This window comes from Anser brachyrhynchus (genome assembly GCF_964034855.1).
Source record: "Anser brachyrhynchus genome assembly, chromosome: 2".
NCBI classification, from domain to species: Eukaryota; Metazoa; Chordata; class Aves; order Anseriformes; family Anatidae; genus Anser; species Anser brachyrhynchus.
Window position 1 is genome coordinate 153,113,702 of NC_137695.1, and position 27,130 is coordinate 153,140,831.

Consider the following 27,130-nt stretch of genomic DNA (forward strand, 5'->3'; position numbering starts at 1 on the left):
GACGTTTAGACATAGAGCTTAGTGATATGGTTTAGTGGAGGACTTGTTAGTGTTAGGTCAGAGGTTGGACTCGGTGATCTTTGAGGTCTCTTCCAACCTAGATGATTCTGTGATTCTGTAATATTTGTTAAAAATGAGAGCTTATTAGCTGTGTGTTTGTGATCTGCTGGCTGAGTTCTAAAATTTTTGAACAGATCTTGAATAAGGAGATCTATTCTAGACTTACTAGTTCTATTCACACTCTCAAACATTCCCAAGTATTAAAGTAGAGAAAAGACAAAATAAAACCCACCTATAAATGAGATGATTTTATAAATTAGGTATAAGTCTAAAATGAGAGGGTTTGGCTTAATTTAATTTATCTGGTACATTTCAGTGCCATTAAAATACCTAGATATTTTAGGTTCAGCTAATAGAAAGAAGCTCAAATGTTAACACTTTCTATACATTCTTTCAGCAAGAAAAACATCTGCCAGATATACTTTATAACTCCTTGCTCTCTTGTATTCTGATACAGTCAGCTTGGAAGAAAGCTTAGGGAATTTTAGGTTAATGGATATTTTTGAATGGAAAACTGCAAATGATAGAAAACAGCTTTCTTTCCTGTACACACTTCTTTATTTTACTACATCACAAATTTTGAGAATTCACTAAAACATTAATAGTAAAAAAAAGAAGAGAATTGTAAAATTTTCTAGGTGAAAGCTTGAACAGAAACGAGGAAGAGAAATAGTCTTCTTTTCACAGCAGCATGTTGCTATTCCTCTCAATAACCAATGTTCGAAAAGAACCTTAGATAAACTTGGACATTGCATTGGATACTAGACTTTTGCAATAAAACAATAACTTTGGAGAGCACCATCTGTCTACTAGCAACTCTTTCAGGTTGCAGTGAAGAGCTGTGATATTCTTGTTGAAGCCATAATGACAAAAACTGCTCCGTGATCTGACTTTACTTGAGCACATCCACACAGTAAATTCTAATCCAAAAAACTCAGATGATATGAACAGGACTGCTACAAACAATGAACTCTAGGTGACTGTATTTCTTATAGAAAGATAGCTACAGCTTTGTTCTAAATGTCTCTGCTTTTTAGAGGCATAATTAAATTATATTAAGGTAAGATTTAAACTATTTAAGGCTTGCCTTGTTTGAACTTAAAAAATCATTCTTTTGCTTTTCTGTCACCTTGTCAGTTCTGCCAGGTTTACATCTGTTATCAGAGGACAGAATGATTTTGACTAGAAATATTATTTGGACATATTTTCCCACATTTAAAGTGGCTACTTGTACACATTTATCTTCAGCAGTCAAGCTTTCATTAATTTTTTTTCCACTATTAGCAAGATGCTCTAAGAAAGAGTCTTACCATGGAAGGTAATAAGAGTAAAGCATCTTATGTCATTTACAGAAAAACAAATTCTTCTATCATCAAACACCAAGATATTAAGTTAGACAACCTTCAACACTTAACTTACTGAAAAGTAATTAATTATTTTTCCAGGATCAGAATATAATTTCAGGAGTCAGCTTCACCATCAGGAATATAATACTACACATCGGAACTTGTCAGTTCTCTTAATATCAACCCGTATGTCAAAATAGTGGCCCAAATCAACTAAAAAGAAGTTAACCACAGCATTGCTTCCTTACATACTTAGGCACATTGACATTTAGAACTTTTCCTTCTGCAGTGACCAGTGTTGGAAGAGGCTTCTCTCTCTTTTTTGGATCCCTTAACAAGACAGAAAGAAAAATGTTTTATAATTTCACACTTTCATATTTTATGTTGTATAGATAAAAAAAAAAAAAGAGAAGAAGACGGCAAGAAGTTAAGGATACCTTATATTGTCTTTTGCTTTCCGTTTTTCTTCAATATATCTGTGAGTTTCTAATCTAGATTCTGGAGTATAAGGTGTAGGCTCCTCCCAAAATCTTCTGTCTTCTTCATCATCTTCAACTGTTCTCCATGTTTGTTGTTCTATTTCTCCTTCTGACCGATGGTTTTCTTTGTCCTGTAGGGAGCCTGAGCTACACAAGATCACAAGAAATATTATTTTAATGAAATGAATGAAGGGTAACAGTTTTGATAATGTATTCTTGCAATAATTTATTTTTTTTACTTCAATACTACTAGTTGCATAATTCCTACAGAGAATAATAGCTTACAGATCTGGATAATTTCATCTGTTCTGCAACTTTCATCAATCATTAAAACATTTTTCAACAGAATTCTTTTCATTGATTTAACTAAAAAGTGATACTATGGTTTTGCTTAGCTGTCTGAAAACCCTGACAGATAGTTCAACAGATTTAATTTCAGGAGCAGAATTTTCAGATGCCCTTACAACCTTCAGATGCAAGAAAACCTTCAGTCCCTGTTAAGTTTAAGTATTCCCAAAATCAGAGAGCAGCAGGTTAGAAATTTATAAGATAGCAACTTTTTACTTACACATCTCTTCAAGTGCCATTTTAGAACCCAAATAACTTTTCCCCCTAGACCTAAGCTTCTGTAATGTTCAGAAAGTCTCTATCTATATAGAATGAAAACTAAATTTATGATACAGCTGTGATCTGTGTGAAAAAAAAGTTCCATAGCCATGTTCTCCATGGAACTTAGACTCTATTGGTCTAAAAAAATGATGAATTACATGTACAGTGAAAGATGACACAAGGGAAAAATCCTTCTGCTGTCTACATAATCTTAGTAGTATTAGGTAGCAGAAGTGTAGGAGTTAACATTCCTTAGCCATTTACATCTCAAAAGATCTGCAAATACTGTTTCGTTCTTAATATATATTGCATCTGAAGCAAAAGAAAATATATATGAACATCTGCTGTCTCTGAAACCACTGTATTACCTTAAATAACAATTTCCAGCTGTCTTGAAAGAAGCTATCAATCACACCATTTTGGAACCTAGAAAATTTAGTTTGGAGTTCTTTAACAGAAATTCTGTTGTACCGTCTACAGGTTAGTAGTTAATTATGTTTATAATTAATTACGTTTTTCATTAGAGACCATAGGAGAAATGCTAGAATCCTGCTAGAATCAGAAATAAGGATAAACAAAAGAGTTTAAGTGGAATTATATTAACAACATTTAACAAGGGAAAACAAAATTCTTAATGAAGAAAGAGACGAGTGATGTTTATTTACAAACTCTTGCTGATTACTCTTACCTGTCAAATTCAAGCTTAGCTTCCACTTGTGTCTCTTTCCTATCCTTTCTTTCATGCATCCTTCTTTGAGCCTCTTCTTTTTCTTTGGCTCTTTTGAGAAGGTAAGATTGTTCCTGTTTTCTGATTTTCTGTTTCACTTCTGGATAGTTTTGAAGTGCTTGAATCCTCTCTGAACGTTCTATTTCTTTACTATCCAAATACTTCCCAAAGGGGGGGAAAAAAAAAAAAAAAGCAATATAAATATATGAGAAATTCAAAACATATTCAAATCAATACATCCATTAAACTGCAGGTTAATTTAATATTCCTTTCAAATCTCTAAAGCAGAATGTAAGTTGTACCGCATTAAAAAGAATTAACTGTAGGTTGCTATTTAGATCTGAAAATGTTTGTGTGTCTGAGAGCTGCCTTTTGCATTTTCCTGGAATTTTAGTTAGTCATATTACTATGTAGTAGAGAGAGTCCCTTCAGCCATTTCTGATATTCGTCTGTCTTTTATTCAGCTCATGAAACTATTACAAAAATATTTCTTTAGATATGTTCATTTAACTCAAAAATGAGTTGAATCTACTCTTAAGAAGTTAAGCAAGTGTCTGTTTCTCCAAGGGAAAGTGGAAGAGTATATTTCAGGATTCTGACTGTCTCTTTCAATGACAGAAAATCATTAGATCAGTCACTGTACAAAACCTCCATCTCAGAGTACCTATTTACAATATAGAGCATTTTCGCATCAATTTCTACTGTTCTCCTGCCTTATGTTGTTGGTATGGTATATATTGTTGGTACATTACCAATGACCTGGTAACTTTCTAAAATCAGAGTAATAATTTAAAAATACACTGTATGTATATATACAGACATATATATAAAGCTAAAAGCCAGAACTGTACCATGTATTTATCTTTTCAGAATTTTGTTTAAGCATCTCCAATAAAAATGACAGAAAAGTTAACAAATGCATGTGGTTTACTATAACTATTTATTATCACATTACTTAATACAGTCACTTATTCAGAACAGAATTTAATTTCCTGTGGACAGTAAGAAAAATATTCCTAGTTTTCCTACCACAAGCAGTTATTTTGTTTTGAATTACTATGTTCTGCCAACAAAGTTGGTTATTGATCTGGACATAAATTTAACTTTAAAAATCTTACTTTTAATTGATGAAGTGTTGCCACCACAAATTGTCTATAACCTTCAAATTCAGTACATGGGTTACCCACTAGAAACAATTCCTTCAGATGTATATTATATTTTAGGGTTTCAATACTAGAGAGTTCACCAATGAAGTTTGCTGTCAGGTCAAGTTTCTTCAGATCTTCACAGCCTGTTTGAAAAAACAAACAAACAAACAAAAACCCACACATTCAATTTGTCCATAACATAAATGTACATGATACACACACATATACAAACACACAGACACATACATGCACTTGGGTACTAAAACTGGTGTCTGCATTTGCTTTCTGTATAACTTCATTCTATCAGGATACATCTGTTCCAAGCCACTAGTAGAAGAGTGACTAACAGCTAAGCTTTATAAGGCTACAATATTCATAGAAAGAAAAAATATTGGTAACATGGAAAATATCAAAACTTACTATGGGTTTCACCACTATCAAGACTTTGTGGAAAATTAAATGAATGTTTCATTTTCAGGTAAGCTGGACATCAGTTTTAAGAGTTTGGTTGCCCTGGTACCCCATCTCATCTAAGTCTTCTCCGTGTGGCTAAAGGTTGTCTAACAGCTTCAAGAGAGCAGAATCCTGATGGGTTTCATTTCTTTGTAATGTTAATCTTCACTATCATTTTTGAAGTGTTGAGATAATATTTTCTAAATATCCACTCCAAGTCAATAAGAGGTTTTCCGCTTTATGGACTCAACGTCTGTGAGGATTTTATTACTGATTAAATTGCAAAACATGGTGAGAAAATGGTATGTTAACCAGAAGAATTCATTATAAACAAAAACACTAAATTTGCTAACAAAATGCTCTGGGAAATTTGGATCCAGAATTCATTAGCCACTCCTTTTATCATAATATGTCCGTGAGTCATAACCTTGACTCTAAGAGTAAAAAAGTTCAGCTAAGAGCAAGCTCAATTTCTGTGCTCATCATTTTAATCACTTCTTTTCCTTTGCAGGTCTATTTGGCAAGTATTTTATGCATAATGGAACTGAAAGAGCATAAACAACGCAAAATGATTTATTAGGGGATTTAAATAACCTCGGTTTTTGCACAGCTAACTCCCAAAGGTTCTGACTTCTAAGTAAATGACAAATCACAGTAATAAATAATGCAGCCTGATAGAGGAACTTAAAATTTACTGGAATGAAAACAGATGTAAGTTTCTCAGCAAATTGCCAAATATGTAATGTACTACATATTTCTTCAACTTTTACAAATTTCTGTTTAGCCAATTTGTTTATTTTTCTGTTTGATTTAAACCATCCTCCTGAAACAGCTTGCACACTGTTTAAACAAAACAAAACAAATCAGCTTTTTTATTGTTCTGTTGCCAAGGTGGACATTTTAAATATTCAGCAACTTGCCTAAGCAAGAAAAGGAATGAAATAAGTCAAAAGTCAGACTTTATTCAGATAATATGGAATGTGTTTATGCATGGCTTTAAGTCTTAGGATTTGATCTTTGCACATGCAATTATAGTGTCAAGATAAATGATTAAACATAGGTAAGATAGACAAGACTCCATGTAATGACAGAAGAAAGAATCACCTGAAAAACTCTATAAAAATACTCCAGACTGACAATGCAAATTGTGCGCAGTGTAGAACCTTCTTCTGTGAGACTTTTGATTGCTGAAGTGAAGATGACTGCTGAACCATTACAAGAGACACTCTTTACATCCTGCATAGCATTAAAAAAATACCGCATTGCTCTAGCTAACCTACCTAGCAGATCATCTTAACTTTACAGTGGGAAAATACCAATTCTCTATGGGTTTCCTGAAAATTTTGATCTCCTATTTTGTAAAGTATTAAAGAATAGAGCTGTCATAGCTGACAACACTGGTATGAGAATACGTAAAAAGCAAGTTAAAATACATTTAAGAAACTGCAATGACAGAACTTCAGCAGTAGGAACCACTTATTACAAAGAAGCACTTGTTGAAACACTGCACACAAGCTGGCTCCTTCTTCTGACAATCAATAAAGTACATTTATTGGTGGGCATAATCAATGGCTTCCACCCTCATACTTAATCTAAAATCAGTTACAACTCAAGTGTTTCAATAAGAAAAGGTAAAATAGTTCATTTAAAAATCTTACCTTGCAGATTTTCAATTTTTTCAATGTTGTTCAAAGCTAAATTTAAATATTCCAGCTTCTTTAACTTACCCACATTTTCTGTAACAAAACACAGATCCATTATTTCAGTTTCCCTCACTGGAAGGGCATTATCATTTTACTTGCTCACTTGACTATGAACAAACAATAAAGCAGAAAAATTGGAAGGACAAACCTGAATATGCAATAGACTATCAGGCATTAATATTTTAATGCTAATAAAAAGATTAAAACAGAAATTCTCTGTAAAGCATAAATTGAAATGAAAATAGTATAGCAAAATAGGGAAGGCTATAAACACGTTTTATCAAAAATTCTATAACACAAGTATATAATGCGAGAGGACTGGCCAAAAAGCCAGTGGAATATTCCTTTCATCATGAAACTCGGGAATGTTCAGGCCATACTTAGTCAAGCTTTATAATATTTGAGTTTTACACTCACTTATATAACAAAGATTGTGTTGTTTTTTTTTTTTTCTTTTCCATTTGTTTGTTTGGTTTTGTTTTTTGTTTCTAGTATATATTGAACTTTTAAAGATATTTTATCTACACAGTTAATACAAGAAACTTAAATAATCAATAAAACCATGCTATATTATATCTGGCAGAGTTTGTGCTGTTTTGAAATACAGCTTAGAACTACTCTTTTACATAACATAGACTTGCTTAGCCTACAATGTATGTGTTGTCTATAAAATGCTATGGGTGTATTCTGGCACAAATGTGGTCGAGGAAACTTCCTTTTCTTCTGGAGTTTTTGTGGCAACTTAGTTTTCAAACAAACAAACAAACAAACAAAAAACTCTTAGGATTTATTTAAATTCCTGACATTAGGAAGTAATGGAGGAATTAAGAAATTAGGTAAGAAAACGTCATTTTCAACTAGGATTTTCAAATATACATGATCAGCTGAGAAAGCAGTAGCAGGATGGCCCACAATTACAGGTTAGTTATTACCTTTTGTGTTTTCATTAGTGTCATAGTGAATATAAGAACACACAATTCTAATAAAAGTAATGGTAAGTGCAATAATAATCAACTTCAAACTAAGATGCTTTTCTGCCATAAACCTGAAAAACGACCACCAGGCATGTGCTAGTGGGATACAAAATTTATCTACCAGTTTCATTCCTCAGAGCTCATGTTCCTGCGCTAGAAAGTTTGCTAGTGCTGTGTTCGTGTCAGCCACACTGTCCTTCACTATAGATCTTCCTCCCACAATATACTGTTAAAGCTTTATGGTGCTATAAGTCCATGTACTGAGTGGAAGTGGCATAGTAGGCAGCATTAGTTCACATGCTACAGAGGCACAACAGAGGTAAGTGAATAATGAAATAGTCACACGATTGCGTAGATGGCTAGTGGCTCGGGAGCTGGAAGGTAAAGCCATTTGCAGAGAAACAAAAGATCTGCAACACTGAAAGGTCAAGATCCTGAATGTTTGCCTACTTCTTCAGAGAGGCCTAGCTCGCTCAACTAAATGGCGCTGGCTAACCAAGAGGAAGCTAGGGTCCTTGAGACGACCATGCTTTGTGTCAAAAGTATTCACGGCACAATTACCATTGCTGTACGGGAGAATTTCTTTCCTGGATTCTAAAATATTAGTTAGGCAAAAAATTGATTTATACTAATTTTAGGCTTTCTTCTACATTATTTTATACTAGCTTTAGGCTTATTGCTACAGGCAAGCATTATGTAAAATCTAAGCATCACCTGCGATATCTAATGCACCTCTCTTCAGAGTGGAAATCATTGAAGAAATGCGATAATGCTTGATGTTTGTTCTAAGAGGAGAACAGAATTAAAAATTTGCTTTATCATAGAAAATGTGCTAGAGAGAAGAATGGTTAAAATAGAGTAGTACACAGGGCACAAGGGGAGATACTATATTGCTTTGCTTCAAGCCAGGAACAAATTTAGTAAATAATATTTTCAGGAATGATCCTTGATCAATTAAGACCATTTGACAGAATGAGTGAAGGTTCTCTCTTTTTTTTTTTTTAAATACAGCGATCCAAATTTATCTTTAATATCACTGTAATGTAACCAGAATACCTAAAATGACTTATTTAAATCTACTAGACTGTTCTAGGCCAAGAACACTACTAGACTGTACAGGCCAAACAAAAGATAGCAGGCAGCTCTCAGCCAAGGATAGGAGCATTCTATAATCTAGGATCTAAAATGCATTATTTTCACCATCAGCTATTGAAATTTGCAGGTCCACAGTGACTGGGTTTGTTCTGTCAGAATGGCTAGCATTTCTTCCTTTGAATACACAAAGGAGGTGAAGAGGGAATAGGGCAGTAAACAAACTTTAGCTGTCTCAAAAGTGACTGGAAAATGCAAATGTCATTTGAGATGTGACTGAGACACAAATCTGATACAAGATACACGGTGTAATTCATGATACGGTTCACCAATTTTTCCCCAGTCACCACATTTTTTGAAGATTTGACTGGAAAACACATCCAATGAAGTCAAAAAGTTTACCTCACAGTCTAATTTACAAGCTGCACTGATAAACTGCTGTACATACTGTCCCTGCAGAGACAAAAAGGAAAATTCAAGCAGAGAATTCATCTAACACACACAGATCATGTCCATGGCTGAGCTACTTGTTTAGGCTCCTCTATAATCAATAAAGAGAAATAGGTTCTTCAAGGTGCAATTTGTCTTACCTTAAATTGGCTGTCTAAAACCAGTGAACTAAATCATGCTCAAAAATATGCCTTCTTCATAAGGAAGGCTACAGTAACTGGCTAAGATATGAATGTCCAAAATTTAGGTGACATGAATTCTACCACTTAGCCTACTAAGACCTTGGAGAGAGAGTTTTGTAATTCACAAACGGATGATGAAATGAATTTCTCAGCAAGGACTCATGCAGCTTAGTTTGGGTGTACGTTTCTCCTAAGGTATTTCTGTAATGACAGCCGTACAAATGATATGAGAGAGGCAGTGTAGAAGCCAATGGTATCTTGTGTTTTTTTCCCATTTATAGGAAAGAACCAGGACTCATCTACAGCCACAGCAGCCAGGCAGTTTTACCTTCTGTACATATGGATGCCTTGCAACTTGCTATCTGATCAGGAGGCGGGTCTGATTTTTAGGGCTGCGTAAAGGTTTTCTTTAAGAGCAGAGACTAATCCTGACAGAGGCAATATAAACCATACACCTATGATATTTTGATATTTTGAAGTGTGTTTTGATATTTTGAAGTGTGCTTGGAACTGTCATCTATCTGGTGTGTACTCTGCACAGACACACTGCCATCCACGTCCCAGTGGATTACCTGTTCAATTCAGTATTTTCTAATTCAACCCCCACCAGCAAACCTTTTGGTCATTATTTATATAGTGTTTCTTTTTTTTATATATAAAGTTAGAAGTTGCATAATTTTCCAGCTCCTACTGTTAGATTAAGTTAAGAAGAAAACTGAATGTCTTAAAAATGAAATTGCTGAATAAATCTGGTATCCAAAAACCAATAATCTGAAAGGTCATGTGATACACCACATAAACCTAACGGAGATGGATCTGTTAGAGTCGGTCCACAGGAGGGCCATGAAGATGATCAGAGAGCTGGAGCACCTCTCTTATGGAGACAGCTAAAGGATTTGGAATTGTTCAGCCTAGAGGAGAGAAGGCTCCAAGGAGACCCTATAGGAAAGCTGTGGAGGGACTCTGTCAGGGAGTGTAGTGATAGGACAAGGGGAAATGGCTTTAAGCTGAAATAATGTAGATTTAGATTAGAATTTAAGAATAAATTATTCACTATGAGGGTAGTGAACAGGTTGCCCAGAGAAGCTGTGGATGCCCCATCCCTGGAAGTGTTCGAGGCCACGTTGGATGGGCTTTGAGCAACCTGGTCTGGAGGGAGGTGTCCCTGCCCATGGCAGGGGGGTTGGAACTAGGTGATGTCTAAGGTCCCTTCCAACCCAAACCATTCTGTGATTCTATGACTCTACAAGATATGGGTGTTGACAAAAAATGAGATGAAATCTTTTGCCTTAAGGACACAATAGCAGTGAGAAAAACAACTTATTTTGGTACAATTTTGATGGAATAGATCAGCATAAAGTAGTTTCAAAAAAAACGTATTCTCTCTTGGAGAAGATTTCTCCTCTCTAAGAAATGCATATTTTACCAATACAGACACTCCCTAGGAAATCCCTGACAAGACCCTTCAGGGTAGGACAGAGTTGAAAGGGCTTAAAGACATTGCCTACAGATCCTAACCACAGTATTTCATCCTAAAATTTTAGATTTTTTTTCTACCTCTCAAGGAACTTCAAAAAATATGCTAAGATCATTCCTGAGCATTTCTGATTTTCCAACCTTCATAAAGCTCTTAATAATATGTTTTAACTTTTGGTTAGCTCTGAAGAGGTCAGGCATTTGGACTAGATGATCTTTGAAGGTCCCTTCTAACCAAACTCTTCTCTCGTCTCGTCTCGTCTCGTCTCGTCTCGTCTCGTCTCGTCTCGTCTCGTCTCGTCTCGTCTCGTCTCTTCTCTTCTCTTCTCTTCTCTTCTCTTCTCTTCTCTTCTCTTCTCTTCTCTTCTCTTCTCTTCTCTTCTCTTCTCTTCTCTTCTCTTCTCCTTTTCTTTCTCTTCTCTGCTACTCTATGCTACTCTATGCTACTCTATGCTACTCTATGCTACTCTATGCTATGCTATTCTACCCTATCCTACCCTATCCTACCCTATCCTATCCTATCCTATCCTATCCTATCCTATCCTATCCTATCCTATCCTATCCTATCCTATCCTATCCTATCCTATCCTATCCTATCCTATCCTATCCTATCCTATCCTATCCTATCCTATCCCATCCCATCCCATCCCATCCCATCCCACCCCACCCCACCCCACCCCACCCCACCCCATCCCATCCCATCCCATCCTACCTACACAATATCTGTAGCATTTAAGCTTTTCCAGCCCAAGGCCTGATGTCATGTCTTTCTGTGTACCTAGCAAACTTAAAGCTACACCATAACACCACAAAACACAGACCATATGGAATTATATCTTCTCCTGTGGTGCAAGAAGATCATTGAGACTTCTCCGTAAAAACTTGCCTTTATGCACAAAAGCAATAATTGTATCTGAATGAAAATTATTTCAAGGTTAAGAAAAGCTACCGTATGTACAAAAATTGAACTGAAAAGTAAGCATGAGGAGAGCTAGTTTTCTCATGTCACGGTCCATGGTATGCATTAAACGATCTCTCTGTTTAAACTGTTAAACTGTCTCATACCACGAAAACAGGATATATGAGTTGTATCTTGACATATGAGATTTAAATCAATAAAAAGGTGTTCCACATTCAAATTCTAGTGAGTGTATCTCACATCTTGTATCTCAGCACTATCTAAGTTTTTCATTTAAAATTTCTCTTACAAATTTCTGAGCTTTTTAGAAATCTACTTCCATGACAGGGAAAGAAAAGCTTGTAGGATCAGATTCACAAAGAACTGTTCTGTGGTTACTTACTCTATATTCCCACAAAGTATAACACAAAAGTTTTTTTGTTTGTTTGTTTTGTTTCTGATTATGCATGCAAATCCATTTAATAAGAAACATATCCAGAAAACACTTACCAATTTTGGGAATTAGATTATTCTGAAGATAGAGAATTTTCAAATCTCGACACCATTTGTCAAGATATTCTAGTTTTTCTATTTCTTGCTGATGTAAAGAGATTTCTTCCAGTGAAAAAATTTCACAGTTATTATGCTCTGCACGTCTTCGAACAAGATCTTCAGTGACTGAAAGAAATATTTGATGTCATTGGAAAATATATCATAGAATCATAGAATCATTAAGGCTAGAAAAGACCTTCAAGATATGCTCCACCTGGCTTATGAACAACTTACAGAATCATTAAAATCTTTCATTCCACCATACAAAATAGACATCCAGTATTAACACCAACTAAAAGAGAATCTGCTACAAAAGACAACAAATGCAAAGTAACTTCAGCTCGCTCTGCCACAGTAAACATGATTTGTAAAACACAATCACATCACCTGTAACATTTAGAAAAATAAATATGAAAACTGCTGAGTCTTCCATAAAAGTATAATGCAAACCTTGCAAAAATTAATCCACCATGCATTGTTTTTGGCATAGCTCAGATTGCAAAGTGATTCGTGAAGACAAGCAATGGGGTGTTTTATTTCCTGGTGACACGCGTTCACATCAGAGGTAGCAGGAAAAAAACAAAGTAAACTAGCTACACTGTCATCATATTCTTCCGCCAGCACAGTGTGCTGAGAAATATGCAGGATCAATGTTGAAAGTGGGCAGATATTTTCTACTTTTTCCATGCTTGAGGCAAAGCCATAACTAATGCATGCTTATAAATGTTTATGATGGGATGAAATTAATCCTGGGTATTTCTTAGGAACTAGCAGTTCATTAGCAGCAAGCAAAAGAGTTTCAGCGGCTGAAACTCATCAGAATCTGGGGTTAAGAATTTTCATGTACCAATATTTAACGCCAGGCAATCTTTGAAACAGTGAAAAGGCTCTGTATAATGAAGGTAAAGAAATTCTATGAGAACCAGTGCTCACTCTTGAGCTAGATGTTTTTACTTTGTTTCCAGCCCACTGCACCAAAAAAAGTACTGGCATTTTCATCTCCTTGATAAGCAGTGAACTACAGGGAAGTACTGATTAAAAAATTGGATTTTATCAAATAAGCATAGGTATTTTCATGACTGCAAAAGCCTAAAGAAGCCTAGCAAGTCTTTCAAAAATTCCCTGAGGAAAAATAATAATTAAAAAAAAAAAAAAGAAAAATATATAAATACAGGGATCTACGAAAACATCCCTGTAAGTGTTCAAGACCAGGTTGGATGGGGCACTGAGCAACCTGATCTAGTGGGTGGCGCCCCTGCCCGTGGCAGGGGTTTGGAACTAGGTGATCTTTAAGGTCCCTTCCAACCTGAGCTGTTCTACGATTCTATGAAAACAAGTTGGTCTGCCATACATTAATGAAATACATTGTTTCATTGCTTCTTTATCTCAGGGAGGTTTTGTCAAATTATCTGTTTTTATTACCGGTCCTGAAATTGCTGCACACTTTCTCGTGGACTGGGCTGGTAAATGCTGGGTAATCTACACACCAATACAGTCCATACACGTGCATGTTGGTGTAGTTTGTCGATCCACAGCCTTTGGGAAAGGTGTGAACTGGGCTTTATATGTATGTTATATTATTTACAGATGAACGGGGATAAATTTCCCATCTGTTCACCCAAGTTTTGTCTGATTGACAGAATTACATAATAGTGGTATTGATACTGATGGAAGTGGAGATCCTGTCTGCATACAAACCATATTGGTAAAGGTGTCTTTTTATTTTTCAGTCATTGTGGGTTGGTTTGCTGCATCTGAACAACCATCTTCTCTTCAACAGGCCATTGATTAAACCTGATTAAATTATTAGAGAAAATAGAAATATGGCAATAATCACGACTAAATAATTTAGTCTTCACAGAAAATATGAAAAAAAATCACTTTCTAATAAAGTACTTTGCAAATATGCTGGTATTACAAACAGAATGACTTACTAATGTGTTTAGTTCTTAAGTAAGAAGCATCCTTAAGTAAGAATACTTACTAATTTGTTTAGCGACAGATCTTTTAGTGACCGTATTTCCAGTGCAAACTGGTATTTCTGAGCAAGAGAACAGTATTCCACAATCTGCAGACTTACACTTTGGAGACAGCATTATGCTCTATACCCTTTCTTTATACAAAAGGAATTCATATGAACTATTCTTGACAGTTTTATTACAGTGAGATTTCCATTTGCTGATGAAAAGAAACTTGAACCGATTGTTGCAATGATTATGCGAAGATGCTAATTTTCATTACCAGATGGTTTGCAAGGCAGAGACAATAATTCTCAATAGAAGCTACAGTGGGGCTTTATTGACCTGTTTTGGGGACCTGCTTTAGGGAAATGAGTGAACATTTGACATTTTGTACGCTACCTACTGCATTTAAGAGGAATGAGGGAAACAAACCTACAAGAGAAAACAATCTGATTTTTTTTTCCAGGTACTGAAAAATCACATTGCAACAAGAGTTTTTGATAAAAGGTATATTAACTAGATTATCTGATGTTGCTGTGTGCTGTAACAGAAGAGTGGACCAGAGACCTGAGAGATCACAGCTACTCTCACATTCCCATGAACACAGGAGGAATTAAGGGGAGGGCATCAATAGGCAGGAGATAAAACAGATCTTGAAGATCTTGCAGCTGGGCTTCTGGAAATTCTTTGTTTTATTCAAGATTTAGCAGATAAAAAGGAAAGCTTTAAATAAATTGATAGAATAAGCTGTTATATTGAGAAATAATGTGGGAAAACGGCATTTCAGAGAAGGGAAGTATTCAACCACTATTTTAAGACTCATTTCATACCATGCTGCTCAGGAGATGAAGCCATTCTCCTTCAGGCAGTGCCTGCTCAAAGCAGTCATCTGCCAGCTTCATGCAGAGATAAGGATTTGCTTTCCAAAGCATTATTTTAGCCCAGCAAGGGACTGGCGGACCTGTGATGGTGTACAATCAAAACAGATCACAGGGAAAATCACAGAGGAACGGAATTCCTCAGTAGCTTTTTTCCTGAGCGATATGTATGAGCACACAGTCTTTTAGGTCACACCGCTTTACCTCTAAAAGATTACAGATTCGTAAGTAACGGTATGGTAGATATTAACCTTATTCAACGCTTCTGTTTTGTTTTGTTTTACAGCTCTTATAAAGTACTTGCTTTAGCTACTTCTACCTAAAAAAAAAAAGTAATTAAAAACACACAATGCAGAATGGAAAATTTGTAATTACAGGGTAAGAACAGGGCTTACAGCTCTAGCCCCTAACACAAACCGTCCTGTCAAGCATCTCCCCTTGCAGCAGGACATCCCTGACACGCAGGGCTCCCTGCCTGGGCTGTGCTGCTGCCAAGGCCTCTCAGGGATCATTTAGGGGGACAAGGCTGTGCTGTGCTTGGCAAAATAATACGGGTTGTTACTCCCAGGGAGCTAATTAATGCAGCTGGGTAAATAAGAGGGAGGGAAGAGGGGAGAGAGGCTGGCTGCCAGGGCATGGAGAAGGTGGGGGGGGGAAGGGGTGGCAAGCACGGGGAGGAGGAATATGGGAGCTGGGGAGCGGGTCAAGTCGTGGAGAGGAGGGACGGGGCCCTGGGGAGGGAAGGGAAGCGACTCTCGGTGACACTCACTCCGCACCATGGCTGCCCTCAGCTTCACGCCGCCGCCATTACAGGACGCCGCCGCACTGCCATGGCAACGGGGGCTGGAGGGACGTGGCGGCCGGGGTGCCCCCAGGCCCAGCTCCGGGCGGAGGGCCTCCGGGTCCCCGAGGGGTGGTCCCCGCTCCCCGGGGTGCTGCCGGGTCCCTGCCCCGCTCCCCTCAGCACGGCCAGGGGCTGCCACCCCTCAGGGCCGGGGATTGTCCCCTTCCACCTAATGCACCGCGGTGTTCCCGCTGGGAATTGTGTCATGGAGGGTTTGGGGAGGTTGGTTGCGTGTTTCAAGGCTCGATCAAACCTAAAGGTTATCTATCAGAAATTTCACACGTATTTTATAAATTAAAAAAGACTGTGGGAATCTATTGGAAATGTTAATTTACTAAGTCATTTACTTAGGATGTAATTCATGAAAATATAGAATGCTTCCTAATTTATTGCTGTTTAGGCGATAGCAGAAAGGAGGTGTCACTGCGTTAAAGCTAATAAGTTTTGTGGACATAACGGGACACAAAGTAGTTCATGCGCTTTATAACCCCCCTGTATTTGTCCTATCTGGCTGTGCCAGTCACCAACCCACGCCGAGGACAAAGATGCTGACAGAGCTGGTTGCACGGCACCACCTTGTGGCCCAGATCCGCACTACAAAGCCACTGAGATGAGGCTGGGGGCGAGGCCTTCTGCTGTCCACTCATTTATTTTCTATTAAATTGAAGGCCCCTTCAAATAATGACTTTTATAGCTGCTCCTTGTACTAGGACTATTAATTTCTGACTTGAGAGTACAACTCGCCATCGAGGTAATCAATGTCAAGAAGAAGAGATAGCTCATTCTTGCTATGTTCAATATTTTAAGTACTGTGTCTTCATTGTATTGCACAGAAATACCCATTATTTTGTTATGCTGAAATCCTGTTCTTTCATCCTTTTGCAGAGAGTCTATCTGATAGTTCTGAAGAAATGAAATTAAAGTGTGCAATGGATTCAATTGCAACATACTGAAGGGAAACATTTATTTCATGATGTCTATGCAGAAAATTAAGACAAGGTTTGATCAATGCCAGGTCAAATTCTACCCTAAAAGAAAAACAGAATTTGAGAAATTTCAATCCTTTTTTTAATACGGAAACAAGTTTTTTAAAAATAGGTGTTATCTCTTCACATACCAGCTGATATATTGGGAAAGCAGATTGACTTTTGTACTCTCAGTACCTGGTTAAAGCCAGATCTGAAAGGAAGCAGCAAGATAAAAGCTTCATCCAGAGGCTAAAGATTCAGAATAAATACCTTAATGCCCTGGAGGAAGACCTCAAGTAGTCTTTTACAAGCTACATGGGTGCAGGAAGGAGAAATCATATCGGGACAGTTTAGTGTCTTCTGCGCACCTTGTTCCGTATGTCTAAGTGATTAATATTGCATTGGATTAAAAGCTTTAAAGTTCATGTATTCGTTTAAGGAAAAGAATATCCCATTTCAGTCATTCTTGGCAATGAAAATGCACTCATTTTATGCAAAATTAAATCGCTTCAACAGAGAAGATCAAAGGATGCTCACTGCTTAGTAAGCCTAGGACCAGAAAGTCTGTCTTTGCAGAGGAGGGGAGAGTGCATTACATGCAGATGTGATTAAAGCTCTGCCAAATCTGTGCTGCACTGCTAAGTTAGGTTTTGGTCTGTGTGGTGGTGACACACCTGGGTGGCCCCACGTGGTGACAGACCAGGCCAGCAGCTGTATCTCCGCTGCTGAAGTGGTGAGGCCCATTTTGCCTGAAGCTGATGTAGACAGTAATTTTTTCACTTTCTCAGTGGTCTGATGGGTCCTTAAATTCCTTTCATTTTCAATATCTTAATTGTCTATATGAACGCTAGTTAAATACCCTTATATCAGAGCAGATCTATGCAGCTCTAGAACTGGGCTCTACTATTTTCTCATGTTATCAATAAATGTTGAGCACTAGATGGGTGTGTATCTTCCTGTAAATGAGAGTAATAGCCAGGGGTGACCATGACCCGAAATGCTACCTATGGATGTTTTTTGTCATTGTTTCTCAAACGTGAATGAATTTCAATTGTCAATAAATTCGTTTTCTCCCAGTTTGAATCTGTTTTGCCTATGACGATAAGTAGTAAGTGATCTCCCTGTCTTTACCTTGCATAGGCTTTCTCATGGTATTTTATCCTCCTGTCCTGCTGGGGAGGAGGCGTGAGAGATTGGCTGGGTGGGAGTCCAGCTGTTAGCCAGGGCTAAACCAGCACGGCAAGAAATAGAAATGGGGGATTGCAAAGAGGAGTTCTAGCAAGACCTTTGTGGAAGTGGGAGTGTTGAAGCAGATACCTTGAGGATATTTCAGATCATAAAGTAACTCACCAGTAAACCAGGCTGAAATGTGTCCAGAGAGTCTACTTTGTGAATTGGGGTAAAATTACAGATATTTTCCCCTGTCTATACCACACTGTTTTTCATTTTATTTTTCTTTTACTATTCCATTATTGCAATTATCTTCTTGGAATATGTTTGGGAGTTGCCAACTCTGTCAGTTTTAGAGAAGGGAGGGACACTGCGAGGCTGCTACAGCCCCCATGTCCAAGCAGTAGTGAGGCTGAGCATGTATTCCCAGCAGGCACAGAGGAAAACACACATGTATACCACATACATATGTGGCTTGCCACGCAGATCAACAGAGGCAGAAACACTCAGCGTTCACATGAACACCACCAATGGCCTCATCCTGTTTCCCTCTCTGGTAGATCAAGATAAATGTCTATGGGTAGAAAAATGTGTATACATCTCTACAGGATGGATCCCTCCAGTGGCTGGATGCAGACTTACTCTGCCCAGTAGCTGCCCACGGATCACAGTCTCCCCAGTTGATCATACCTGGGTACATGAGCCCAAAAGCCACAGCCCCACTCCAGTTGCTGGTACCAGCCATCACACTTGTGCACGCACACACACACACACACACACCTCTCATTTGATCCCCAGAGGTGTCTCTGCAGTTGTCCTGACCCTCCTGGTCCCTCTGGGAGCCAACTCCTCCATACACAAGTGAAGCTCTCAGAGAATCTCGCTCTCAGAGAATCACACACACGTGCCCAGCTCCTGGGAGACATTTCAATTTCTTGCTGGCTGGTCTGCCTTGAGACTCCTGCTGATGCTGGAGCACCCTCACTTGCTCCAGTTGTCCTGTGACCCCTGGTCTCACTCCAGCTGCTGCACTTGGACTCCCCATACACACATATGCTTACTCAATAGACAGGCCTTCAACCAGGAGAAGTTAGAAATGGAGTTTAATGAGAAGATAGAACAGATTGCTCTGATGACGCACAGTCCCCAGGACCAAGGCTCTCCTGGGACAGCAGGGGCCGGGGCAGGGACTCGTGTCTCTGCGTTAATGGGGCTCTGGCATTGCTCTTGTGCCTCCGAGCTTTACATAATACATTTAAGAAACTGCAATGACAGAACTTCAGCAGTAGGAACCACTTATTACAAAGAAGCACTTGTTGAAACACTGCACACAAGCTGGCTCCTTCTGACAATCAATAAAGTACATTTATTGGTGGGCATAATCAATGGCTTCCACCCTTATACTTAATCTAAAATCAGTTACAACTCAAGTGTTTCAATAAGAAAAGGCAAAATAGTTCATTTAAAAATCTTACCTTGCAGATTTTCGATTTTTTCAATGTTGTTCAAAGCTAAATTTAAATATTCCAGCTTCTTTAACTTACCCACATTTTCTGTAACAAAACACAGATCCATTATTTCAGTTTCCCTCACTGGAAGGGCATTATCATTTTACTTGCTCACTTGACTATGAACAAACAATAAAGCAGAAAAATTGGAAGGACAAACCTGAATATGTAATAGACTATCAGGCATTAATATTTTAATGCTAATAAAAAGATTAAAACAGAAATTCTCTGTAAAGCATAAATTGAAATGAAAATAGTATAGCAAAATAGGGAAGGCTATAAACACGTTTTATCAAAAATTCTATAACACAAGTATATAACGCGAGAGGACTGGCCAAAAAGCCAGTGAAATATTCCTTTCATCATGAAACTCGGGAATGTTCAGGCCATACTTAGTCAAGCTTTATAATATTTGAGTTTTACACTCACTTATATAACAAAGATTGTGTTGGTTTTTTTTTTTTTTTTCATTTGTTTGTTTGGTTTTGTTTTTTGTTTCTAGTATATATTGAACTTTTAAAGATATTTTATCTACACAGTTAATACAAGAAACTTAAATAATCAATAAACCCATGCTATATTATATCTGGCAGAGTTTGTGCTGTTTTGAAATACAGCTTAGAACTACTCTTTTACATAACATAGACTTGCTTAGCCTACAATGTATGTGTTGTCTATAAAATGCTATGGGTGTATTCTGGCACAAATGTGGTCAAGGAAACTTCCTTTTCTTCTGGAGTTTTTGTGGCAACTTAGTTTTCAAACAAACAAACAAACAAACAAAAAACTCAGGATTTATTTAAATTCCTGACATTAGGAAGTAATGGAGGAATTAAGAAATTAGGTAAGAAAATGTCATTTTCAACTAGGATTTTCAAATATACATGATCAGCTGAGAAAGCAGTAGCAGGATGGCCCACAATTACAGGTTAGTTATTACCTTTTGTGTTTTCACTAGTGTCATAGTGAATATAAGAACACACAATTCTAATAAAAGTAATGGTAAGTGCAATAATAATCAACTTCAAACTAAGATGCTTTTCTGCCATAAACCTGAAAAACGACCACCAGGCATGTGCTAGCATTTTGGGATACAAAATTTATCTACCAGTTTCATTCCTCAGAGCTCATGTTCCTGCGCTAGAAAGTTTGCTAGTGCTGTGTTCGTGTCAGCCACACTGTCCTTCACTATAGATCTTCCTCCCACAATATACTGTTAAAGCTTTATGGTGCTATAAGTCCATGTACTGAGTGGAAGTGGCATAGTAGGCAGCATTAGTTCACATGCTACAGAGGCACAACAGAGGTAAGTGAATAATGAAATAGTCACACGATTGCGTAGATGGCTAGTGGCTCGGGAGCTGGAAGGTAAAGCCATTTGCAGAGAAACAAAAGATCTGCAAAACTGAAAGGTCAAGATCCTAAATGTTTGCCTACTTCTTCAGAGAGGCCTAGCTCGCTCAACTAAATGGCGCTGGCTAACCAAGAGGAAGCTAGGGTCCCTGAGACGACCATGCTTTGTGTCAAAAGTATTCACGGCACAATTACCATTGCTGTACGGGAGAATTTCTTTCCTGGATTCTAAAATATTAGTTAGGCAAAAAATTGATTTATACTAATTTTAGGCTTTCTTCTACATTATTTTATACTAGCTTTAGGCTTATTGCTACAGGCAAGCATTATGTAAAATCTAAGCATCACCTGCAATATCTAATGCACCTCTCTTCAGAGTGGAAATCATTGAAGAAATGCGATAATGCTTGATGTTTGTTCTAAGAGGACAACAGAATTAAAAATTTGCTTTATCATAGAAAATGTGCTAGAGAGAAGAATGGTTAAAATAGAGTAGTACACAGGGCACAAGGGGAGATACTATATTGCTTTGCTTCAAGCCAGGAACAAATTTAGTAAATAATATTTTCAGGAATGATCCTTGATCAATTAAGACCATTTGACAGAATGAGTGAAGGTTCTCTCTTTTTTTTTTTTTTAAATACAGCGATCCAAATTTATCTTTAATATCACTGTAATGTAACCAGAATACCTAAAATGACTTATTTAAATCTACTAGACTGTTCTAGGCCAAGAACACTACTAGACTGTACAGGCCAAACAAAAGATAGCAGGCAGCTCTCAGCCAAGGATAGGAGCATTCTATAATCTAGGATCTAAAATGTATTATTTTCACCATCAGCTATTGAAATTTGCAGGTCCACAGTGACTGGGTTTGTTCTGTCAGAATGGCTAGCATTTCTTCCTTTGAATACACAAAGGAGGTGAAGAGGGAATAGGGCAGTAAACAAACTTTAGCTGTCTCAAAAGTGACTGGAAAATGCAAATGTCATTTGAGATGTGACTGAGACACAAATCTGATACAAGATACACGGTGTAATTCATGATACGGTTCACCAATTTTTCCCCAGTCACCACATTTTTTGAAGATTTGACTGGAAAACACATCCAATGAAGTCAAAAAGTTTACCTCACAGTCTAATTTACAAGCTGCACTGATAAACTGCTGTACATACTGTCCCTGCAGAGACAAAAAGGAAAATTCAAGCAGAGAATTCATCTAACACACACAGATCATGTCCATGGCTGAGCTACTTGTTTAGGCTCCTCTATAATCAATAAAGAGAAATAGGTTCTTCAAGGTGCAATTTGTCTTACCTTAAATTGGCTGTCTAAAACCAGTGAACTAAGTCATGCTCAAAAATATGCCTTCTTCATAAGGGAGGCTACAGTAACTGGCTAAGATATGAATGTCCAAAATTTAGGTGACATGAATTCTACCACTTAGCCTACTAAGACCTTGGAGAGAGAGTTTTGTAATTCACAAACGGATGATGAAATGAATTTCTCAGCAAGGACTCATGCAGCTTAGTTTGGGTGTATGTTTCTCTTAAGGTATTTCTGTAATGACAGCCGTACAAATGATATGAGAGAGGCGGTGTAGAAGCCAATGGTATCTTGTGTTTTTTTCCCATTTATAGGAAAGAACCAGGACTCATCTACAGCCACAGCAGCCAGGCAGTTTTACCTTCTGTACATATGGATGCCTTGCAACTTGCTATCTGATCAGGAGGCGGGTCTGATTTTTAGGGCTGCGTAAAGGTTTTCTTTAAGAGCAGAGACTAATCCTGACAGAGGCAATATAAACCATACACCTATGATATTTTGATATTTTGAAGTGTGCTTGGAACTGTCATCTATCTGGTGTGTACTCTGCACAGACACACTGCCATCCACGTCCCAGTGGATTACCTGTTCAATTCAGTATTTTCTAATTCAACCCCCACCAGCAAACCTTTTGGTCATTATTTATATAGTGTTTCTTTTTTTTATATATAAAGTTAGAAGATCAGAGAGCTGGAGCACCTCTCTTATGGAGACAGCTAAAGGATTTGGAATTGTTCAGCCTAGAGGAGAGAAGGCTCCAAGGAGACCCTATAGGAAAGCTGTGGAGGGACTCTGTCAGGGAGTGTAGTGATAGGACAAGGGGAAATGGCTTTAAGCTGAAATAATGTAGATTTAGATTAGAATTTAAGAATAAATTATTCGCTATGAGGGTAGTGAACAGGTTGCCCAGAGAAGCTGTGGATGCCCCATCCCTGGAAGTGTTCGAGGCCACGTTGGATGGGCTTTGAGCAACCTGGTCTGGAGGGAGGTGTCCCTGCCCATGGCAGGGGGGTTGGAACTAGGTGATCTCTAAGGTCCCTTCCAACCCAAACCATTCTGTGATTCTATGACTCTACAAGATATGGGTGTTGACAAAAAATGAGATTAAATCTTTTGCCTTAAGGACACAATAGCAGTGAGAAAAACAACTTATTTTGGTACAATTTTGATGGAATAGATCAGCATAAAGTAGTTTCAAAAAAAACATATTCTCTCTTGGAGAAGATTTCTCCTCTCTAAGAAATGCATATTTTATCAATACAGACACTCCCTAGGAAATCCCTGACAAGACCCTTCAGGGTAGGACAGAGTTGAAAGGACTTAAAGACATTGCCTACAGATCCTAACCACAGTATTTCATCCTAAAACTTTAGATTTTTTTTCTACCTCTCAAGGAACTTCAAAAAATATGCTAATATCATTCCTGAGCATTTCTGATTTTCCAACCTTCATAAAGCTCTTAATAATATGTTTTAACTTTTGGTTAGCTCTGAAGAGGTCAGGCATTTGGACTAGATGATCTTTGAAGGTCCCTTCTAACCAAACTCTTCTCTCGTCTCGTCTCGTCTCGTCTCGTCTCATCTCGTCTCTTCTCTTCTCTTCTCTGTTCTCTTCTCTTCTCTTCTCCTCTCCTCTCCTCTCCTCTCCTCTCCTCTCCTCTCCTCTCCTCTCCTCTCCTCTCCTCTCCTCTCCTCTCCTCTCCTCTCCTCTCCTCTCCTCTCCTCTCCTCTCCTCTCCTCTCCTCTCCTCTCCTCTCCTCTCCTCTCCTCTCCTCTCCTCTCCTCTCCTCTCCTCTCCTCTCCTCTCCTCTCCTCTCCTCTCCTCTCCTCTTCTCTTCTCCTTTTCTTTCTCTTCTCTGCTACTCTATGCTACTCTATGCTACTCTATGCTATGCTATTCTACCCTATCCTATCCTATCCTATCCTATCCTATCCTATCCTATCCTATCCTATCCTATCCTATCCTATCCTATCCTATCCTATCCTATCCTATCCTATCCTATCCTATCCTATCCCACCCCACCCCACCCCATCCCATCCCATCCCATCCCATCCCATCCCATCCCATCCCATCCTCTCCTATCCTACCTACACAATATCTGTAGCATTTAAGCTTTTCCAGCCCAAGGCCTGATGTCATGTCTTTCTGTGTACCTAGCAAACTTAAAGCTACACCATAACACCACAAAACACAGACCATATGGAATTATATCTTCTCCTGTGGTGCAAGAAGATCATTGAGACTTCTCCGTAAAAACTTGTCTTTACGCACAAAAGCAATAATTGTATCTGAATGAAAATTATTTCAAGGTTAAGAAAAGCTACCGTATGTACAAAAATTGAACTGAAAAGCAAGCATGAGGAGAGCTAGTTTTCTCATGTCACGGTCCATGGTATGCATTAAACGATCTCTCTGTTTAAACTGTTAAACTGTCTCATACCACGAAAACAGGATATATGAGTTGTATCTTGACATATGAGATTTAAATCAATAAAAAGGTGTTCCACATTCAAATTCTAGTGAGTGTATCTCACATCTTGTATCTCAGCACTATCTAAGTTTTTCATTTAAAATTTCTCTTACAAATTTCTGAGCTTTTTAGAAATCTACTTACATGACAGGGAAAGAAAAGCTTGTAGGATCAGATTTACAAAGAACTGTTCTGTGGTTACTTACTCTATATTCCGATAAAGTATAACACAAAAGTTTTTTTGTTTGTTTGTTTTGTTTCTGATTATGCATGCAAATCCATTTAATAAGAAACATATCCAGAAAACACTTACCAATTTTGGGAATTAGATTATTCTGAAGATAGAGAATTTTCAAATCTCGACACCATTTGTCAAGATATTCTAGTTTTTCTATTTCTTGCTGATGTAAAGAGATTTCTTCCAGTGAAAAAATTTCACAGTTATTATGTTCTGCACGGCTTCGAATAAGATCTTCAGTGACTGAAAGAAATATTTGATGTCATTGGAAAATATATCATAGAACCATAGAATCATTAAGGCTAGAAAAGACCTTCAAGATGTGCTCCACCTGGCTTATGAACAACTTACAGAATCATTAAAATCTTTCATTCCACCATACAAAATAGATATCCAGTATTAACACCAACTAAAAGAGAATCTGCTACAAAAGACAACAAATGCAAAGTAACTTCGGCTTGCTCTGCCACAGTAAACATGGTTTGTAAAACACAATCACATCCCCTGTAACATTTAGAAAAATAAATATGAAAACTGTTGAGTCTTCCATAAAAGTATAATGCAAACCTTGCAAAAATTAATCCAGCATGCATTGTTTTTGGCATAGCTCATATTGCAAAGTGATTCGTGAAGACAAGCAATGGGGTGTTTTATTTCTTGGTGACACGCGTTCACATCAGAGGTAGCAGGAAAAAAACAAAGTAAACTAGCTACACTGTCATCATATTCTTCCGCCAGCACAGTGTGCTGAGAAATATGCAGGATCAATGCTGAAAGTGGGCAGATATTTTCTACTTTTTCCATGCTTGAGGCAAAGCCATAACTAATGCATGCTTATAAATGTTTATGATGGGATGAAATTAATCCTGGGTATTTCTTAGGAACTAGCAGTTCATTAGCAGCAAGCAAAAGAGTTTCAGTGGCTGAAACTCATCAGAATCTGGGGTTAAGAATTTTCATGTACCAATATTTAATGCCAGGCAATCTTTCAAACAGTGAAAAGGCTCTGTATAATGAAGGCAAAGAAATTCTGTGAGAACCAGTGCTCACTCTTGAGCTAGATGTTTTTACTTTGTTTCCAGCCCACTGCACCAAAAAAAGCACTGGCATTTTCATCTCCTTGATAAGCAGTGAACTACAGGGAAGTACCGATTAAAAAATTGGATTTTATCAAATAAGCATAGGTATTTTCATGACCGCAAAAGCCTAAAGAAGCCTAGCAAGTCTTTCAAAAATTCCCTGAGGAAAAATAATAATTAAAAAAAAAGAAAAATATATAAATACAGAGATCTACGAAAACATCCCTGGAAGTGTTCAAGACCAGGTTGGATGGGGCACTGAGCAACCTGATCTAGTGGGTGGCGCCCCTGCCCGTGGCAGGGGTTTGGGACTAGGTGATCTTTAAGGTCCCTTCCAACCTGAGCTGTTCTACGATTCTATGAAAACAAGTTGGTCTGCCATACATTAATGAAATACATTGTTTCATTGCTTCTTTATCTCAGTGAGGTTTTGTCAAATTATCTGTTTTTATTACCGGTCCTGAAATTGCTGCACACTTTCTCGTGGGCTGGGCTGGTAAATGCTGGGTAATCTACACACCAAAACAGCCCATACACGTGCATGTTGGTGTAGTTTGTCGATCCACAGCCTTTGGGAAAGGTGTGAAATGGGCTTTATATGTATGTTATATTATTTACAGATGAACGGGGATAAATTTCCCATCTGTTCACCCAAGTTTCGTCTGATTGACAGAATTACGTAATAGTGGTACTGATACTGATGGAAGTGGAGATCCTGTCTGCATACAAAGCATATTGGTAAAGGTGTCTTTTTATTTTTCAGTCATTGTGGGTTGGTTTGCTGCATCTGAACAACCATCTTCTCTTCAACAGGCCATTGATTAAACCTGATTAAATTATTAGAGAAAATAGAAATATGGCAATAATCACGACTAAATAATTTAGTCTTCACAGAAAATATGAAAAAAAAAATCACTATTTCTAATAAAGTACTTTGCAAATATGCTGGTATTACAAAAAGAATGACTTACTAATGTGTTTAGTTCTTAAGTAAGAAGCATCCTTAAGTAAGAATACTTACTAATTTGTTTAGTGACAGATCTTTTAGTGACCTTATTTCCAGTGCAAACTGGTATTTCTGAGCAAGAGCACAGTATTCCACAATCTGCAGACTTACACTTTGGAGACAGCATTATGCTCTATACCCTTTCTTTATACAAAAGGAATTCATATGAACTATTCTTGA

General features: G+C 37.7%; 1 protein-coding gene across 7 annotated transcripts in view; it reads right to left on the bottom strand.

Moving 5' to 3' along the window:
- DNAAF11 (dynein axonemal assembly factor 11) overlaps positions 1–27,130 on the bottom strand; it is a 46,878-nt gene that overhangs the window by 17,706 nt on the left and 2,042 nt on the right. For 3 of the 7 annotated variants that reach the window (XM_080581692.1, XM_080581688.1, XM_080581694.1), the window contains exons 1-8: positions 15,758–16,307; positions 14,941–15,071; positions 12,108–12,275; positions 6,481–6,558; positions 4,340–4,512; positions 3,183–3,382; positions 1,844–2,032; positions 1,659–1,736 (exon numbers count right to left, since the gene is read on the bottom strand). In XM_080581692.1, the coding sequence (XP_080437818.1) occupies positions 1,659–1,736; positions 1,844–2,032; positions 3,183–3,382; positions 4,340–4,512; positions 6,481–6,558; positions 12,108–12,275; positions 14,941–14,965 (911 nt within the window). In that variant the 5' untranslated portion in view covers positions 14,966–15,071; positions 15,758–16,307. Of the gene's footprint in view, positions 1–1,658; positions 1,737–1,843; positions 2,033–3,182; positions 3,383–4,339; positions 4,513–6,480; positions 6,559–8,213; positions 8,285–12,107; positions 12,276–14,940; positions 15,072–15,757; positions 16,308–19,445; positions 19,524–24,940; positions 25,109–27,130 lie in introns of those variants that run through there. The other 4 variants (XM_080581691.1, XM_080581689.1, XM_080581690.1 and 1 more) reach the window with 3 other exon arrangements.